Source organism: Oncorhynchus gorbuscha, linkage group LG11 (assembly GCF_021184085.1).
Source record: "Oncorhynchus gorbuscha isolate QuinsamMale2020 ecotype Even-year linkage group LG11, OgorEven_v1.0, whole genome shotgun sequence".
NCBI lineage: Eukaryota > Metazoa > Chordata > Actinopteri > Salmoniformes > Salmonidae > Oncorhynchus > Oncorhynchus gorbuscha.
This window is the reverse complement of record NC_060183.1, coordinates 85129293-85149663: the sequence shown is the minus strand read 5'-3', so window position 1 is coordinate 85149663 and position 20371 is coordinate 85129293. Positions and strand designations below refer to the sequence as shown.

The window sequence follows — 20371 nt, the reverse complement described above, 5'->3', positions numbered from 1 at the left end:
TGTGTGTGTGTGTGTGTGTGTGTGTGTGTGTGTGTGTGTGTGTGTGTGTGTGAACTCGCATTGTTAGCATCCCTGCCTTTCATTATGGATTGATTTGAGACTGGTACAGCCAGCAAGCAGACACTAGCTACTGTAGCTGACGCGTTAGCTAGCTAATTTTAGTATACATTACGAATTTCATAAATACTGATTCTTCCAACCACATAACACCTTCGTTAGATGTAGAATTAGGTAGTGAAGATTTATTAGCTTCAGGGTGATATTTTTGGTCAGATTAAATCTGACTCCAGGTTGATATTTCCGGTCAGATTAAATCTGACTCCAGGGTGATATTTCCGGTCAGATTAACTCTGACTCCAGGGTGATATTTCCGGTCAGATTAACTCTGACTCCAGGGTGATATTTCCGGTCAGATTAACTCTGACTCCAGGGTGATATTTCCGGTCAGATTAAATCTGACTCTTTCAGATGATGTAGAGGCTTTTAGCAGACGATCGTAACATTCCGGAATGTTAGCACAGCATATTGCGGCCAAACTTATTTTTAGCTATCCCATGAGTGTTTGCAAGTTATCAGACAGATCAGTCAGATTACCTCTGACAATGCCCAGCAGGTGATATTTCGGTCAAATAGAAAACAAAACTGAAAACTTCAGTCTGTAGACCCAAAAGCCCATTTCCTTGGTAATCTCCCGTCGAGAGTATCTGTGTCTGTGTGTGACACTGGTAACTCGGGTAGAGAAGCGTTTGAGATGTTATGTCCACTTTCCAAGGGGAGCTGGCCGTGTCAGATTCCTCTGTTTCTGACTCCTGGGTTGATATTTCCTGTCAATACTAAATCAGACTCCAGGGCACTGAAACACACAGAGAAATGGGTCACACTGAAACACACTGACACTGAAACACAGGGTGATATTTAACACACTCAGAAACACACTGAAACACACAGGGAGATATTTCGGTTCAGACTGAAACACACTGAAACACCAGGGTGATAGTTTAACGGTCAGAAAACTCTGACTCCAGGAGTGATATTTCCGGTCAAACTGAAACACACTGAAACACACAGAGAGATATTTGGTCAAACTGAAAACACTGACACACAGGAGATGGATATTTCGGTCAGATTAAATCTGACTCTTTCAGATGATGTAGAGGCTTCGTTTAGCAGAGAGATCGTAACACACAGGAATGTTAGCACAGCATATTGCGTGTTAACCAAACTTATTTTTAGCTATCCCATGAGTGTTTGCAAGTTATCAGACAGATCAGTGCAGGCGGCCGTTGTGCTACCTGACGTGAGACAATGCCCAGCAGGCAGGATGGGACGTTCCGACTGACTGGGTTTCACAAATAGAAACACCAAAACTAAAAAGGAAAACTTCAGTCTGTAGACCCAAAAGCCCATTAACACACAGGTAATCTCCCGTAACACACAGAGAGTATCTGTGTCTGTGTGTGACAGAGATGGTAACACACAGAGAGATGGTCGTTTGAGATGTTATGTCCACTTTCACACAGAGAGAGCTGTTAACACACAGAGAGATGGTCAATCTTCCTCTGATTTCTGTCTCCTGTGGAGATGTCCTGTTAAAAACTGGAACACACAGAGATCCCACGCTGCAAGGCACTGAAACACACAGAGAAATGGTCGTGTTAACACACTGAAACACACAGAGAGATGGTCGTGTTAACACACTGAAACACACAGAGAGATGGCCGTGTTAACACACTGAAACACACAGAGAGATGGCCGTGTTAACACACAGAGAGATGGTCGTGTTAACACACTGAAACACACAGAGAGATGGTCGTGTTAACACACTGAAACACACAGAGAGGTGGCCGTGTTAACACACTGAAACACACAGAGAGATGGTCGTGTTAACACACTGAAACACACAGAGAGATGGTCGTGTTAACACACTGAAACACACAGAGAGATGGTCGTGTTAACACACTGAAACACACTGAAACACACAGAGAGATGGTCGTGTTAACACACTGAAACACACAGAGAGATGGTCGTGTTAACACACTGAAACACACAGAGATGGTCGTGTTAACACACTGAAACACACAGAGATGGTCGTGTTAACACACTGAAACACTAGTAGGGACGGAGAACGTTCAGCCTCGTAGGGACGGAGAACGTTCAGCCTGCTGCACTGAAACACTAGTAGGGATGGAGAACATTCAGCCTGCTGCACTGAAACACTAGTAGGGACGGAGAACGTTCAGCCTGCTGCACTGAAACACTAGTAGGGACGGAGAACATTCAGCCTGCTGCACTGAAACACTAGTAGGGATGGAGAACATTCAGCCTGCTGCACTGAAACACTAGTAGGGACAGAGAACGTTCAGCCTGCTGCACTGAAACACTAGTAGGGACGGAGAACGTTCAGCCTGCTGCACTGAAACACGAGTAGGGATGGAGAACATTCAGCCTCGTAGGGACGGAGAACATTCAGTCTGCTGCACTGAAACACTAGTAGGGACGGAGAACATTCAGCCTGCTGCACTGTAACACTAGTAGGGATGGAGAACATTCAGCCTCGTAGGGACGGAGAACATTCAGCCTGCTGCACTGTAACACTAGTAGTGATGGAGAACATTCAGCCTCGTAGGGACGGAGAACATTCAGCCTGCTGCACTGTAACACTAGTAGGGATGGAGAACATTCAGCCTGGTAGGGACGGAGAACATTCAGCCTGCTGCACTGTAACACTAGTAGGGACGGAGAACATTCAGCCTGCTGCACTGAAACACTAGTAGGGACGGAGAACATTCAAATCAAATCAAATACAACAGGTGGAGACTGTCGTGTCTTTGGCATCATTAAAACTGAAGACCTATTTAACAAATAGCCGTCTTTGTATCAAAGATAATTGTGTAGTCTAGAGCGATTTTCTGGGTTAGCTAGCCTGCTATTGTCGTTCTTTTAACGCAACGTAACGTAATCAACACTGCTAGCTAGCCCCCGAATAGCAGCACTGTAGAAACTATTACACTCAACGGAACGGCTTGATTAGTGTAGTGTCAACAACGCAGCCACTGCCAGCTAGCCTACAAAGTCAACAACGCAGCCACTGCCAGCTAGCCTACTTCAGCAGTACTGTATCATTTTAATCATTTTAGTCAATAAGATTCTTGCTACGTAAGCTTAACTTTCTGAACATTCAAGACGTGTAGTCCACTTGTCATTCCAATCTCCTTTGCATTAGTGTAGCCTCTTCTGTAGCCTGTCAACTATGTGTCTGTCTATCCCTGTTCTCTCCTCTCTGCACAGACCATACAAACGCTCCACACCGCGTGGCCGCGGCCACCCTAATCTGGTGGTCCCAGCGCGCACGACCCACGTGGAGTTCCAGGTCTCCGGTAGCCTCTGGAACTGCTGATCTGCGGCCAACAAGGCAGAGTTCATCTCAGCCTATGCCTCCCTCCAGTCCCTCGACTTCCTGGCACTGACGGAAACATGGATCACCACAGACAACACTGCTACTCCTACTGCTCTCTCTTCGTCCGCCCACGTGTTCTCGCACACCCCGAGAGCTTCTGGTCAGTGGGGTGGTGGCACCGGGATCCTCATCTCTCCCAAGTGGTCATTCTCTCTTTCTCCCCTTACCCAATCTGTCTATCGCCTCCTTTGAATTCCATGCTGTCACAGTTACCAGCCCTTTCAAGCTTAACATCCTTATCATTTATCGCCCTCCAGGTTCCCTCGGAGAGTTCATCAATGAGCTTGATGCCTTGATAAGCTCCTTTCCTGAGGACGGCTCACCTCTCACAGTTCTGGGCGACTTTAACCTCCCCACGTCTACCTTTGACTCATTCCTCTCTGCCTCCTTTCCACTCCTCTCCTCTTTTGACCTCACCCTCTCACCTTCCCCCCCTACTCACAAGGCAGGCAATACACTCGACCTCATCTTTACTAGATGCTGTTCTTCCACTAACCTCATTGCAACTCCCCTCCAAGTCTCCGACCACTACCTTGTATCCTTTTCCCTCTCGCTCTCATCCAACACTTCCCACACTGCCCCTACTCGGATGGTATCGCGCCGTCCCAACCTTCGCTCTCTCTCCCCCGCTACTCTCTCCTCTTCCATCCTATCATCTCTTCCCTCTGCTCAAACCTTCTCCAACCTATCTCCTGATTCTGCCTCCTCAACCCTCCTCTCCTCCCTTTCTGCATCCTTTGACTCTCTATGCACCCTATCCTCCAGGCCGGCTCGGTCCTCCCCTCCCGCTCCGTGGCTCGACGACTCATTGCGAGCTCACAGAACAGGGCTCCGGGCAGCCGAGCGGAAATGGTGGAAAACTCACCTCCCTGCGGACCTGGCATCCTTTCGCTTCCTCCGCTCTACATTTTCCTCTTCTGTCTCTGCTGCTAAAGCCACTTTCTACCACTCTAAATTCCAAGCTTCTGCCTCTAACCCTAGGAAGCTCTTTGCCACCTTCTCCTCCCTCCTGAATCCTCCTCCCCCTTCCCCCCTCCTCCCTCTCTGCAGACCATTTTGAAAAGAAGGTCGACGACATCCGATCCTCGTTTGCTAAGTCAAACGACACCGCTGGTTCTGCTCACACTGCCCTACCCTGTGCTCTGACCTCTTTCTCCCCTCTCTCCAGATGAAATCTCGCGTCTTGTGACGGCCGGCCGCCCAACAACCTGCCCGCTTGACCCTATCCCCTCCTCTCTTCTCCAGACCATTTCCGGAGACCTCCCTTACCTCACCTCGCTCATCAACTCATCCCTGACCGCTGGCTACGTCCCTTCCGTCTTCAAGAGAGCGAGAGTTGCACCCCTTCTGAAAAAACCTACACTCGATCCCTCCGATGTCAACAACTACAGACCAGTATCCCTTCTTTCTTTTCTCTCCAAAACTCTTGAACGTGCCGTCCTTGGCCAGCTCTCCCGCTATCTCTCTCATAATGACCTTCTTGATCGAAATCAGTCAGGTTTCAAGACTAGTCATTCAACTGAGACTGCTCTTCTCTGTATCACGGAGGCGCTCCGCACCGCTAAAGCTAACTCTCTCTCCTCTGCTCTCATCCTTCTAGACCTATCGGCTGCCTTCGATACTGTGAACCATCAGATCCTCCTCTCCACCCTCTCCGAGTTGGGCATCTCCGGCGCGGCCCACGCTTGGATTGCGTCCTACCTGACAGGTCGCTCCTACCAGGTGGCGTGGCGAGAAACTGTCTCCTCACCACGCGCTCTCACCACTGGTGTCCCCCAGGGCTCTGTTCTAGGCCCTCTCCTATTCTCGCTATACACCAAGTCACTTGGCTCTGTCATAACCTCACATGGTCTCTCCTATCATTGCTATGCAGACGACACACAATTAATCTTCTCCTTTCCCCCTTCTGATGACCAGGTGGCGAATCGCATCTCTGCATGTCTGGCAGACATATCAGTGTGGATGACGGATCACCACCACAAGCTGAACCTCGGCAAGACGGAGCTGCTCTTCCTCCCGGGGAAGGACTGCCCGTTCCATGATCTCGCCATCACGGTTGACAACTCCATTGTGTCCTCCTCCCAGAGCGCTAAGAACCTTGGCGTGATCCTGGACAACACCCTGTCGTTCTCAACTAACATCAAGGCGGTGGCCCGTTCCTGTAGGTTCATGCTCTACAACATCCGCAGAGTACGACCCTGCCTCACACAGGAAGCGGCGCAGGTCCTAATCCAGGCACTTGTCATCTCCCGTCTGGATTACTGCAACTCGCTGTTGGCTGGGCTCCCTGCCTGTGCCATTAAACCCCTACAACTCATCCAGAACGCCGCAGCCCGTCTGGTGTTCAACCTTCCCAAGTTCTCTCACGTCACCCCGCTCCTCCGCTCTCTCCACTGGCTTCCAGTTGAAGCTCGCATCCGCTACAAGACCATGGTGCTTGCCTACGGAGCTGTGAGGGGAACGGCACCTCAGTACCTCCAGGCTCTGATCAGGCCCTACACCCAAACAAGGGCACTGCGTTCATCCACCTCTGGCCTGCTCGCCTCCCTACCACTGAGGAAGTACAGTTCCCGCTCAGCCCAGTCAAAACTGTTCGCTGCTCTGGCCCCCCAATGGTGGAACAAACTCCCTCACGACGCCAGGACAGCGGAGTCAATCACCACCTTCCGGAGACACCTGAAACCCCACCTCTTTAAGGAATACCTAGGATAGGATAAAGTAATCCTTCTCACCCCCCCCCCCTTTAAGATTAGATGCACTATTGTAAAGTGACTGTTCCACTGGATGTCATAAGGTGAATGCACCAATTTGTAAGTCGCTCTGGATAAGAGCGTCTGCTAAATGACTTAAATGTAAATGTAACTCTGTAATTATTATTAGGTGATTAAACTACTTATTAATCAGAAGACTAATTGATCAAATATTAAAATATCTGAAAAGTTATATTAGGAAAATTATAATTAAATTAGTCCTTGGTGCCCAGACTTCCTCGTTAATTACAGTTACGTGATTAACCTTTTTGGGATAGGGGGCAGAGTTCCAGAACTTTTCTGAAGGAATTCTCCGGTTGGAACATTATTGATGTTTTATGTTAACATCCTAAAGATTGATTCCATACATCGTTTGACATGTTTCTAAAGGAATGTAATGGAACTTTTCGAGTTTTGTCTGGAAGAAGTGCCTGTGCCTCATAAAGATGGATTACTGGGCTGAACACGCTAACAACAAGTGGCTATTTGGACATAAATGACGGACTTTATGGAACAAATCAGTCATTTATTGTCAAACTGGGATTCCTGGGAATGCCTTCTGATGAAGATCATCAAAGGTAAGTGAATATTTATGGTGTTGTTTCTAACTCTGTTGACTCCTAAATGGCGGATATTCCTCTGGCTGTTTTGGGTTCTGAGCGCCGTTCTCAGATTATGCTTTTTCCATTATTATTATTATTTTTTTAAATCTGACACAGCATTAACAATATATCTATAATTCCATGTGTATAACTTGTATTTTCATCTACATTTATGACGAGTATTTCTGTTGAATTGATGTGGCTATGCAAAATCACTGGATGTTTTTGGAACTAGTGAATGTAACGCGCCAATGTAAACTCATATTTTCATAAATATGAACTTTATCAAACAAAACATACATGTATTGTGTAACATGAAGTCCTATGAGTGTCATCTGATGAAGATCATCAAAGGTTAGTGATTCATTTCATCTCTATTTGTGCTTTTTGTGACTCCTCTCTTTGGCTGGAAAAATGGCTGTGTTTTTCTGTGGCTTGGTGGTGACCTAACATAATCGTTTGTGGTGCTTTCGCTGTAAAGCCTATTTGAAATCGGACACTGTGGTGGGATTAACAACAAGATTACCTTTAATACGGTATGAAATACATGTATGTTTGTTAATTATGAGATTTATGTTTTGAATTTGGTGCCCTGCACTTTCACTGGCTGTCATCATATCGATCCCGTTATCTTTAATTCTGTGAATAACACTTGTATCTTTTATCAATGTTTATTATGAGTATTTCTACAAAAATCACCGGATGTTTTGGAATCAAAACATTACTGCACATAAGGCGCCAATGTAAACTGAGATTTTATGCACATTATCGAACAAAACATACAGGTATTGTGTAATATGATGTCCTATGAGTGTCATCTGATGAAGATCAACGATCAGTGATTAATTTGATCTATACTTCTGCTTTTTGTGACTCCTATCTTTGGCTGAAAAAATGGCTGTGTTTTTTTTTTTGATGGTTTGATGGCCAGATTGGGAATTTAGCCAGGGCACCGGGGTTAACACCCCAACTCTTACGATAAGTGTCATGGGATATTTAATGACGTCAGAGAGTCAGGACACCCGTTTAACGTCCCATTCGAAAGACGGCACCCTACACCCTGGCCCTCAAACCATCACGGTCACCTAATAATCCCCAGTTTACAATTGGCTCTTTCATCCCCCTCCTCTCCCCTGTAACTATTCCCCAGGTCGTTGCTGCAAATGAGAACGTGTTCTCAGTCAACTTACCTGGTAAAATAACGGATAAATAAATAAAACAAAGGGCAGTGTCCCCAATCACTGCCCTGGGGCATTGGGATGTTTTTTAGACCAGAGGAAAGAGTGCATCCTACTGGCCCTCTAACACCACTTCCAGAAGCATCTGGTCTCCATCCAGGGACTGACCAGGACCAACCCTGCTTAGCTTCAGAAGCAAGCCAGCAGTGGTATGCAGGGTGGTATGCTGCTGACCAGGACCAATCCTGCTTAGCTTCAGAAGCAAGCCAGCATCAACAGGTATATGTTGTATAGTTTAGTTAGTTAGTTCCTTGTGTTTTGTCTTTTAGAGCAAACGGTACATTGGTCCAATTTGTATATTTACTATAATATTCAATGATTTCTATACAATGTCAATATATTTTGTATTAACGTGAGGGATTAATTTGTGCTATTGATTACAGTAGAACAAGCTATTCAATACCGGTTTAGGAGTGTCCACTTGGTAAATGTTGATGTTTCTCAGGTACTATTTTAGCTCAATACAGTACAAGTCATCACAAGTGTGACACGTGTTTGTGCTACTGTATGTTGAAGACCAAGACATAGAACTTATTTCAACATATTGATTATGAATTTGGACATGAAAGAAAAACAGTGCTTTGACACCCAAACAGGAAGCAGCAACAGTACCGTTATCAAATTATGTTTTAGGAAAATTTAAAAAAATAATAATAATAATAATTAATAGACAGGTAAAAACGACACAACGAGCCTAAAAACCTAATATGATGAATTGATTTTGATGATATTACTGAAAATACATTGGATCAATAAGAAACGTTTTGCTTTGCAACCTGTACTACCACCTGAATTAAATGGACACCTGATAACATGAGCCAGTGGTCTGTTGTAGTCTCCTGCAGTTACCTTCTCATAGTACTGGATGTTGTGGTCGGCCATGCCAGTGAGTAACTGTCTGAAGTCTTGTGTCTTGTTGTTCTGCCACTGGTCCCAGTCTGACTTCAGGTCAGCGTTAAAACACTCCACTCTGTCCTGGCACTTCTCCACGTCTGTAGGCACCTGTTGTAGAGAGGGGACAGAACTAAGCACCTGCAGTAGAGAGGACAGGGGACAGAACTAAGCACCTGCTGTAGAGAGGGGACAGAACTAAGCACCTGCAGTAAAGAGGACAGAACTAAGCACCTGCTGTAGAGAGGGGACAGAACTAAGCACCTGCAGTAGAAAGGACAGGGGACAGAACTAAGCACCTGCAGTAGAGAGGACAGGGGATAGAACTAAGCACCTGCTGTAGAGAGGACAGGGGACAGAACTAAGCACCTGCTGTAGACAGGGGACAGAACTAAGCACCTGCTGTAGACAGGGGACAGAACTAAGCACCTGCTGTAGACAGGGGACAGAACTAAGCACCTGCTGTAGAGAGGGGACTGAACTAAGCACCTGCTGGAGAGAGGGGACTGAACTAAGCACCTGCAGTAAAGAGGACAGGGGACAGAACTAAGCACCTGCTGTAGAGAGGGGACAGAACTAAGCACCTGCAGTAGAGAGGACAGGGAACAGAACTAAGCACCTGCTGTAGAGAGGACAGGGGACAGAACTAAGTACCTGCTGTAGAGAGGGGACAGGGAACAGAACTAAGCACCTGCTGTAGAGAGGGGACAGAACTAAGCACCTGCTGGAGAGAGGGGACAGAACTAAGCACCTGCTGGAGAGAGGGGACAGAACTAAGCACCTGCTGTAGAGAGGACAGGGGACAGAACTAAGCACCTGCTGTAGAGAGGGGACAGAACTAAGCACCTGCTGTAGAGAGGACAGGGAACAGAAGTAACAGAAATAAGCATGGGAGTATGGGTAAACAGCTAGGGACACATACCGCAGCGCTCGAAGCAAGGCACTATGGGTAACTGCTAGGGACACATACCGCAGCGCTCAAAGCAAGGCACTATGGGTAAACTGCTAAGAACACATACTGTAGCGCTCGAAGCAAGGCTTTATGGACATGTGGCTCTGCTTGGAGTCTGCTTCAATGGGCATAGCACTACGCTAAAAAGGGCTAAAGGAATGGTTGGGGAAAAGCCTAGATCATTAGCATTAGCATTGACTTTGTGCAAGCCTAGATCATTAGAATTAGCATTTACTTAGTGCAAGCCTCGATCATTAGCATTAACATTGACTTACTGCAAGCCTCGGTCATTAGAATTAGCATTGACTTAGTGCAAGCCTCGATCATTAGCATTAACATTGACTTACTGCAAGCCTCGATCATTAGAATTAGCATTGACTTAGTGCAAGCCTCGATCATTAGCATTAGCATTGACTTACTGCAAGCCTACATCATTAGCATTAGCATTGACTTAGTACAGAATTAGCACTGGATCATTACCACTGTACCACTGTCAACTACACTTGTTGCTTGCCTGCTCAGGAATGTCACATTCTTCATAGCTACTGTAGGTATGAGGAAAACTGATCCAGACAGAGAAAAACATGTACTTATTAGTTTTATGACCTGCTATTAAACTAAGCTGTCTAAGTTTAAGCTTGTCTGTGTTCGGGTAACTGGTTTAGAGACATTGCTGTAGGCTCCTATGGATCTCAAAATGGCACCCTATCCCCCTATATAGTGCACTATTTTTGGCGAAGGCCCATTGAGTTTTGACTAGACTAACCTTGGCTGTTGGTCTCTCTTCTTTACGGAGCGCAGCAGCTTCCCGTTTGGCCTCATATTCTGCCTGGACGTTGTCCCTCTTCTTCAGAACAGCCTGGCAGAGCAGAAAGATACCAGATGTTATATCTATTCCACTCTCACATTCATACTGTTCATCATTACAATCCACACTTCTTATTCAAATCATAGTATAATATCTGTTTTTAAAGGTGGAAAGGTGGAGGAAAAACAAATTCTCCAACTCAACTCCTCTTCTGTAGAAACAAGACTGGGTTCGTTAGTAGAGAGATGTGACTGAAACAAGACTGGGTTAGAAACCAGACTGGGTTAGTTAGTAGAGAGATGTGACTGAAACCAGACTGGGTTAGAAACCAGACTGGGTTAGTTAGTAGAGAGATGTGACTGAAACCAGACTGGGTTAGAAACCAGACTGGGTTAGTTAGTAGAGAGATGTGACTGAAACCAGACTGGGTTAGAAACCAGACTGGGTTAGTTAGTAGAGAGATGTGACTGAGACAACACTGGGTTAGTTAGTAGAGAGATGTGACTGAAACCAGACTGGGTTCGTTAGTAGAGAGATGTGACTGAAACAAAGTAGAGATGTGACTGGGTTAGAGATATGACTGAGACAACACTGGGTTAGAAACCAGACTGGGTTAGTTAGTAGAGAGATGTGACTGAAACAAGACTGGGTTAGTTAGTAGAGAGATATGACTGAAACAAGACTGGGTTAGAAACCAGACTGGGTTAGTTAGTTACTAGAGAGATGTGACTGAAACCAGACTGGGTTCGTTAGTTACTAGAGAGATGTGACTGAAACCAGACTGGGTTCGTTAGTAGAGAGATGTGACTGAAACCAGACTGGGTTCGTTAGTAGAGAGATGTGACTGAAACCTGACTGGGTTCGTTAGTAGAGAGATGTGACTGAGACAACACTGGGTTAGAAACCAGACTGGGTTAGTTAGTAGAGAGATGTGACTGAAACCAGACTGGGTTAGTTAGTAGAGAGATGTGACTGAAACCTGACTGGGTTCGTTAGTAGAGAGATGTGACTGAGACAACACTGGGTTAGAAACCAGACTGGGTTAGTTAGTAGAGAGATGTGACTGAAACAAGACTGGGTTAGAAACAAGACTGGGTTAGTTAGTAGAGAGATGTGACTGAGACAACACTGGGTTAGTTAGTAGAGAGATGTGACTGAAACACGACTGGGTTCGTTACTAGAGAGATGTGACTGAAACAAGACTGGATTACAGCCTTATTCTAAAAGGGATTAAATTGTTTCCCCCCCCATCAATCTACACACAATACCCCACAATGACATCACAATACCCCACAATGACATCACAATACCCCACAATGACATCACAATACCCCACAATGACATCACAATACCCCACAATGACATCACAATACCCCATCAATCTACACACAATATCCCATAAAGAAAAATCAAAAACAGGTTCAGACATTTTTGCAAATGTACTATAAATAAACTGAAATATTACATTTACATAAGTATTCAGACCCTTTACTCAGTACTTTGTTAAAGCACCTTTGGCAGCAATTACAGCCTCAAGTCTTCTTGGGTATGACGCTACAAGCTTGGCACAACTGTATTTGGGGAGTTTCTCCCATTCTTCTCTTCAGATCCTCTCAAGCTCTGTCAGGATGGATGGGGAGCGTCGCTGTACAGCTATTTTCAGGTCACTCCAGAGATGTTCGATCGGGTTCAAGTCCGGGCTCTGGCTGCATTGTCTTGGCTGTGTGCTTAGGGTCGTTGTCCTGTTGGAAGGTAAACCTTCGCCCCAGTCTGAGGTCCTGAGCGTTCTGGAGCATGTTTTCATCAAGGATCTCTGTACTTTGCTCCTTCATCTTTCTCTCGATCCTGACTAGTCTCCCAGTCCCTGCCGCTGAAAAACATCCCCACACATGATGCTGCCACCACCATGCTTCACCGTAGGGATGGTGCCACCACCATGCTTCACCATAGGGATGGTGCCACCACCATGCTTCACCATAGGGATGGTGCCACCACCATGCTTCACCATAGGGATGGTGCCACCACCATGCTTCACCATAGGGATGGTGCCACCACCATGCTTCACCATAGGGATGGTGCCACCACCATGCTTCACCATAGGGATGGTGCCAGGTTTCCTCCAGACGTGATGCTTGACATTCAAGCCAAAGAGTTCCATCTTGTTTCCATCAGACCAGAGAATCTTGTTTCTCATGGTCAGAGTCCTTTAGGTGCCTTTTGGCAAACTCCAAGCGTGCTGTCATGTGCCTTTTACTGAGGAGTGGCTTCCGTCTGGCCACTCAACCATAAAGGCCTGATTGGTAGAGTGCTGCAGAAATTGTTGTGCTTCTGGAAGGTTCTCCCATCTCCACAGAGGAACTGACCAAGGCCCTTCTTCCCTGATTAATTCCTTCTTCCCTGACTCTAGGAAGAGTCTTGGTGGTTCCAAACTTCTTCCATTTTAAGAATGATAGAGGCCACTGTGTTCTTGGGGACCTTCAAAGCTGCAGAAATGTTTTGGGACCCTTCCCCAGATCGGTGCCTCGACACAATCCTGTCTCGGAGCTCTACGGACAATTCCTTCTACCTCATGGCTTGGTTTTTGCTCTGACATTGTACTGTCAACTGTGGGACCTTATATAGATTTACCACAGTTGGACTCCAATCAAGTTCTAGAAACATCTCAAGGACGATCAATGGAAACAGGATGCACTTGAGCTCAAATTCGAGTCTCATAGCAAAGGGTCTGAATACTTATGTAAATAATATTTTTGTAAAGGTATATTTTTATTTATACCCCCCCTTTGTCTCCCCAATTTCTTGACTGGGTTAGTTAGTAGAGAGATGTGACTGAGACAACACTGGGTTAGTTAGTAGAGAGATATGACTGAAACCAGACTGGGTTAGTTAGTAGAGAGATGTGACAGAGACAACACTGGGTTAGTTAGTAGAGAGATGTGACTGAGACAACACTGGGTTAGTTAGTAGAGAGATGTGACAAACAAGACTGGTTTAATTAGTAGAGAGATGTGACTGAAAACAGACTGGGTGAGTTAGTAGAGAGATGTGACTGAGACAACACTGGGTTAGTTAGTAGAGAGATGTGACTGAGACAACACTGGGTTAGTTAGTAGAGAGATGACTGACAACACTGGGTTAGTTAGTTAGTTAGTTAGTTAGTTAGTTAGTTAGTTAGTTAGTTAGTTAGTTAGTTAGTTAGTGTGATGTGAAGGAAATATGACTGGGTTAGTTAGTTAGTTAGTTAGTTAGTTAGTTAGTTAGTTAGTTAGCAGAGTGGTGTGACTGAAACAACACTGGGTTGGGTGGAACCAGAGTCATATGTAGAGAAAGTCCCTGGCTGTGGTTAGAACTAAGGAACGTGTTGGAGGTCAGAGGTCAGGGTCAAATGGGAGACATGTGGTTGGAACTAAGGAACGTGTTGGAGGTCAGACTTACCTTCATGGACTCGATATAGAGGACATATTCTCGGAGCACGGGCAGGAAGTCTCCGCTCATATCCTGGGTGAGTTCGTCCAGGGCGATGGAGCAGTTAGCCATGCAGCTGGCCACGCCCTCCAGAGGCCCCTGTAGCTCCACCTCCGACGCCGCCCAGGTGGTGTAGACTGGACCGTACTCCTTCAGCTCTGCTAGGTACTCTACACACACGCGCGCACACACACACACACACACACACACACACACACACACACACACACACACACACACACACACACACACACACACACACACACACACACACACACACACACACACACACACACACACACACACACACACACACACACACACACACACACACACACACACACACACACACAGGGGAAGAGTAAGGGACGCAGAGTCAAAACCCAGCTGGTGTAGAATGGACCATAATCCTTTGGCTCCAAAATGTACTTTAGAGAGAGAGAGACAGAGAGGGGAAGAGCAGACCGAGATCACACAGTGAGACAGTCTGACAGAGTCCCAGCACACAGAGACAGTCTGACAGAGTCCCAGCACACAGAGACAGTCTGACAGAGTCCCAACACAGAGAGACAGTCTGACAGAGTCCCAGCACAGAGAGACAGTCTGACAGAGTCCCAGCACAGAGAGACAGTCTGACAGAGAGTCCCAGCACAGAGAGACAGTCTGACAGAGAGTCCCAGCACAGAGAGACAGTCCGACAGAGAGTCCCAGCACAGAGAGACAGTCCGACAGAGAGTCCCAGCACACAGAGACAGTCTGACAGAGAGTCCCAGCACACAGAGACAGTCTGACAGAGAGTCCCAGCACAGAGACAGTCTGACAGAGAGTCCCAGCACACAGAGACAGTCCGACAGAGAGTCCCAGCACAGAGAGACAGTCTGACAGTTTGAAGTATGAACAAGACAGTTATGTTACCCACCAGACTGTTCTTTGATGATTCTCTGTGCTATTCTGTCGATAGTACCCAGCTTCTGCGTGAACATATCCAGGTAATCTCCCATAGCAGAAAACTCCACGGGTCGGCCCCTCAGCTTGTACCCTCCTGTCACGTACTTCACCGACTCCCCCATCTTAGAGAGCAGGGCTAGGCCTTGTCTCTTATTCAGGTCCTGAGGAGAAACCACAACACGCAGGTTAACAACACAACACGCAGGTTAACACCACACCACACCACACAGGTTAACACCACAACACAACACACTGGTTAACACCACAACACGCAGGTTAACACCACACCACAACACGCAGGTTAACACCACAACACGCAGGTTAACACCACACCACAACACGCAGGTTAACACCACAACACGCAGGTTAACACCACAACACGCAGGTTAACACCACAACACAACACGCAGGTTAACACCACAACACAACACGCAGGTTAACACCACAACACAACACGCAGGTTAACAACACAACACGCAGGTTAACACCACAACACAACACGCAGGTTAACAACACAACACGCAGGTTAACACCACAACACAGCACGCAGGTTAACACCACAACACGCAGGTTAACACCACAACACAACACGCAGGTTAATACCACAACACGCAGGTTAATACCACAACACAACACGCAGGTTAACACCACAACACAACACGCAGGTTAACAACACAACTCGCAGGTTAACACCACAACACCACACGCAGGTTAACACCACACCACCACACGCAGGTTAACACCACAACACGCAGGTTAACACCACAACACGCAGGTTAACACCACAACACAACACGCAGGTTAACACCACAACACAACACGCAGGTTAACACGCAGGTTAACAACACAACAAGGTTAACACCACAACACAACACGCAGGTTAAGGTTAACACCACAACACGCAGGTTAACACCACAACACGCAGGTTAACACCACAGGTTAACACCACAACACAACACGCAGGTTAACAACACAACACGCAGGTTAACACCACAACACAACACGCAGGTTAACAACACAACACGCAGGTTAACACCACAACACAACACGCAGGTTAACACAACAACACGCAGGTTAACACCACAACACGCAGGTTAACACCACACCACGCAGGTTAACATCACACCACAACACGCAGGTTAACATCACACCACAACACGCAGGTTAACACCACAACACAACACGCAGGTTAACACCACAACACGCAGGTTAACACCACAACACAACACACTGGTTAACACCACAACACAACCCGCAGGTTAACACCACAACACAACCCGCAGGTTAACACCACAACACAACCCGCAGGTTAACACCACAACACAACACGCAGGTTAACACCACAACACAACACGCAGGTTAACACCACAACACGCAGGTTAACACCACAACACGCAGGTTAACACCACAACACGCAGGTTAACACCACAACACGCAGGTTAACACCACAACACGCAGGTTAACACCACAACACGCAGGTTAACACCACAACACGCAGGTTAACACCACAACACGCAGGTTAAGACCACAACACAACACGCAGGTTAACACCACAACACGCAGGTTAACACCACAACACGCAGGTTAACACCACAACACGCAGGTTAACACCACAACACAACACGCAGGTTAACACCACAACACAACACGCAGGTTAACACCACAACACAACACGCAGGTTAACACCACAACACGCAGGTTAACACCACAACACGCAGGTTAACACCACAACACGCAGGTTAACAACACAGGTTAACACCACAACACGCAGGTTAACACCACAACACGCAGGTTAACACCACAACACGCAGGTTAACACCACAACACGCAGGTTAACACCACAACACGCAGGTTAACACCACAACACCACACGCAGGTTAACACCACAACTCGCAGGTTAACACCACAACACGCAGGTTAACACCACAACACGCAGGTTAACACCACAACACGCAGGTTAACACCACAACACAACACGCAGGTTAACACCACAACACACCACAACACGCAGGTTAACACCACAACACACCACAACACGCAGGTTAACACCACAACTCGCAGGTTAACACCACAACACACCACAACACGCAGGTTAACACCACAACACACCACAACACGCAGGTTAACACCACAACACACCACAACACGCAGGTTAACACCACAACACACCACACCACGCAGGTTAACACCACAACACGCAGGTTAACACCACAACACACCACAACACGCAGGTTAACACCACAACACACCACAACACGCAGGTTAACACCACAACACGCAGGTTAACACCACAACACAACACGCAGGTTAACACCACAACACAACACGCAGGTTAACACCACAACACAACACGCAGGTTAACACCACAACACGCAGGTTAACACCACAACACACCACAACACGCAGGTTAACACCACAACACGCAGGTTAACACCACAACACAACACGCAGGTTAACACCACAACACAACACGCAGGTTAACACCACAACACAACACGCAGGTTAACACCACAACACGCAGGTTAACACCACAACACGCAGGTTAACACCACAACACAACACGCAGGTTAACACCACAACACACCACAACACGCAGGTTAACATCACAACACGCAGGTTAACACCACAACACGCAGGTTAACACCACAACACGCAGGTTAACACCACAACACGCAGGTTAACAACACACACACGCAGGTTAACACCACAACACGCAGGTTAACACCACAACACCACACGCAGGTTAACACCACAACACCACACGCAGGTTAACACCACAACACGCAGGTTAACACCACAACACGCAGGTTAACACCACAACACGCAGGTTAACACCACAACACGCAGGTTAACACCACAACACGCAGGTTAACACCACAACACGCAGGTTAACACCACAACACGCAGGTTAACACCACAACACGCAGGTTAACACCACAACACGCAGGTTAACACCACAACACGCAGGTTAACACCACAACACGCAGGTTAACACCACAACACGCAGGTTAACACCACAACACGCAGGTTAACACCACAACACGCAGGTTAACACCACAACACGCAGGTTAACACCACAACACGCAGGTTAACACCACAACACAACACGCAGGTTAACACCACAACACAACACGCAGGTTAACACCACAACACAACACGCATGTTAACACCACAACACAACACGCAGGTTAATACCACAACACGCAGGTTAACACCACAACATGCAGGTTAACACCACAACACGCAGGTTAACACCACAACACAACACGCAGGTTAACAACACAACACAACACGCAGGTTAACACCACAACACGCAGGTTAACACAACACGCAGGTTAACAACACAACACGCAGGTTAACACCACAACACGCAGGTTAACACCACAACACGCAGGTTAACACCACAAACACAGGTTAACACCACAACACGCAGGTTAAACACAACACGCAGGTTAACACCACAACACACGCAGGTTAACACCACAACACGCAGGTTAACACCACAACACGCAGGTTAACAGGTTAACACCACAACACGCAGGTTAACACCACAACACGCAGGTTAACACCACAACACGCAGGTTAACACCACAACACACCACACGCAGGTTAACACACACACAGGTTAACACCACAACACGCAGGTTAACACCACAACACGCAGGTTAACACCACAACAGGTTAACACCACAACACAACACGCAGGTTAACACCACACACGCAGGTTAACAACACGCAGGTTAACACACAACACACAACACGCAGGTTAACACCACCACAACACGCAGGTTAACACCACAACACGCAGGTTAACACCACAACACGCAGGTTAACACCACAACACGCAGGTTACACACCACAACACGCAGGTTAACACACGCAGGTTAACACCACAACACGCAGGTTAACACCACAACACAACACGCAGGTTAACACCACAACACGCAGGTTAACACCACAACACGCAGGTTAACACCACAACACGCAGGTTAACACCACAACAGGTTAAACACCACAACACGCAGGTTAACACACACAACACGCAGGTTAACACCACAACACGCAGGTTAACACACAGGTTAAACACAACACGCAGGTTAACACCACAACACAACAACGCAGGTTAACACCACAACACAACACGCAGGTTAACACCACAACACAACACGCAGGTTAACACCACAACACGCAGGTTAACACCACAACACGCAGGTTAACACCACAACACGCAGGTTAACACACACAGGTTTAACACCACACGCAGGTTAACACCACACAGGTTAACACCACACGCAGGTTAACAACACAACAGGTTAACAACACGCAGGTTAACACACACACAACACGCAGGTTAACACCACAACACGCAGGTTAACACCACAACACGCAGGTTAACACCACAACACAACACGCAGGTTAGGTTAACACCACAACACAGGTTAACACCAGGTTAACAACACGCAGGTTAACACCACAACACGCAGGTTAACACACACACACCAGGTTAACACCACACGCAGGTTACACACAACACAGGTTAACACCACAACACGCAGGTTAACACCACAACACAACACGCAGGTTAACAACACAACACGCAGGTTAACACCACAACACGCAGGTTAACACCACAACACACAGGTTAACACCACACACAACGCAGGTTAACACCACAACACAGGTTAACACCACAACAGGTTAAACACAACACAACACGCAGGTTAACACCACAACACGCAGGTTAACACCACAACACGCAGGTTAACACCACACACACGCAGGTTAACACACAACACAACACGCAGGTTAACACCACAACACGCAGGTTAACATCACACCACAACACGCAGGTTAACACCACAACACAACACGCAGGTTAACACCACAACACGCAGGTTAACACACACACCACAACACGCAGGTTAACACCACACCACAACACGCAGGTTAACACACACAACACGCAGGTTAACACCACAACACAACACGCAGGTTAACACCACAACAGTTAACACCACAAGGTTAACACCACAACACGCAGGTTAACACCACACGCAGGTTAACACCACAACACAGGTTAACACCACAGGTTAACACAACACGCAGGTTAACACCACAACACAACACGCAGGTTAACACCACAACACAACACGCAGGTTACACCACAACACAGGTTAACACCACAACACGCAGGTTAACACCACAACACGCAGGTTAACACCACAACACGCAGGTTAACACACACCACAACACGCAGGTT

At 46.9% G+C, this 20371-nt stretch overlaps 1 protein-coding gene across 1 annotated transcript in view; it reads right to left on the bottom strand.

The window, feature by feature from the left end:
• Positions 1-1548: 1548 nt before the first annotated feature.
• LOC124047739 (sorting nexin-30-like) overlaps positions 1549-20371 on the bottom strand; it is a 78831-nt gene continuing 60008 nt past the window's right edge. Inside the window, exons 5-9 of the mRNA XM_046368044.1 lie at positions 15083-15272; positions 14134-14333; positions 10657-10749; positions 8897-9049; positions 1549-1629 (exon numbers count right to left, since the gene is read on the bottom strand). Of these exons, the coding sequence (XP_046224000.1) occupies positions 1549-1629; positions 8897-9049; positions 10657-10749; positions 14134-14333; positions 15083-15272 (717 nt within the window). The remainder of the gene's footprint in view (positions 1630-8896; positions 9050-10656; positions 10750-14133; positions 14334-15082; positions 15273-20371) is intronic.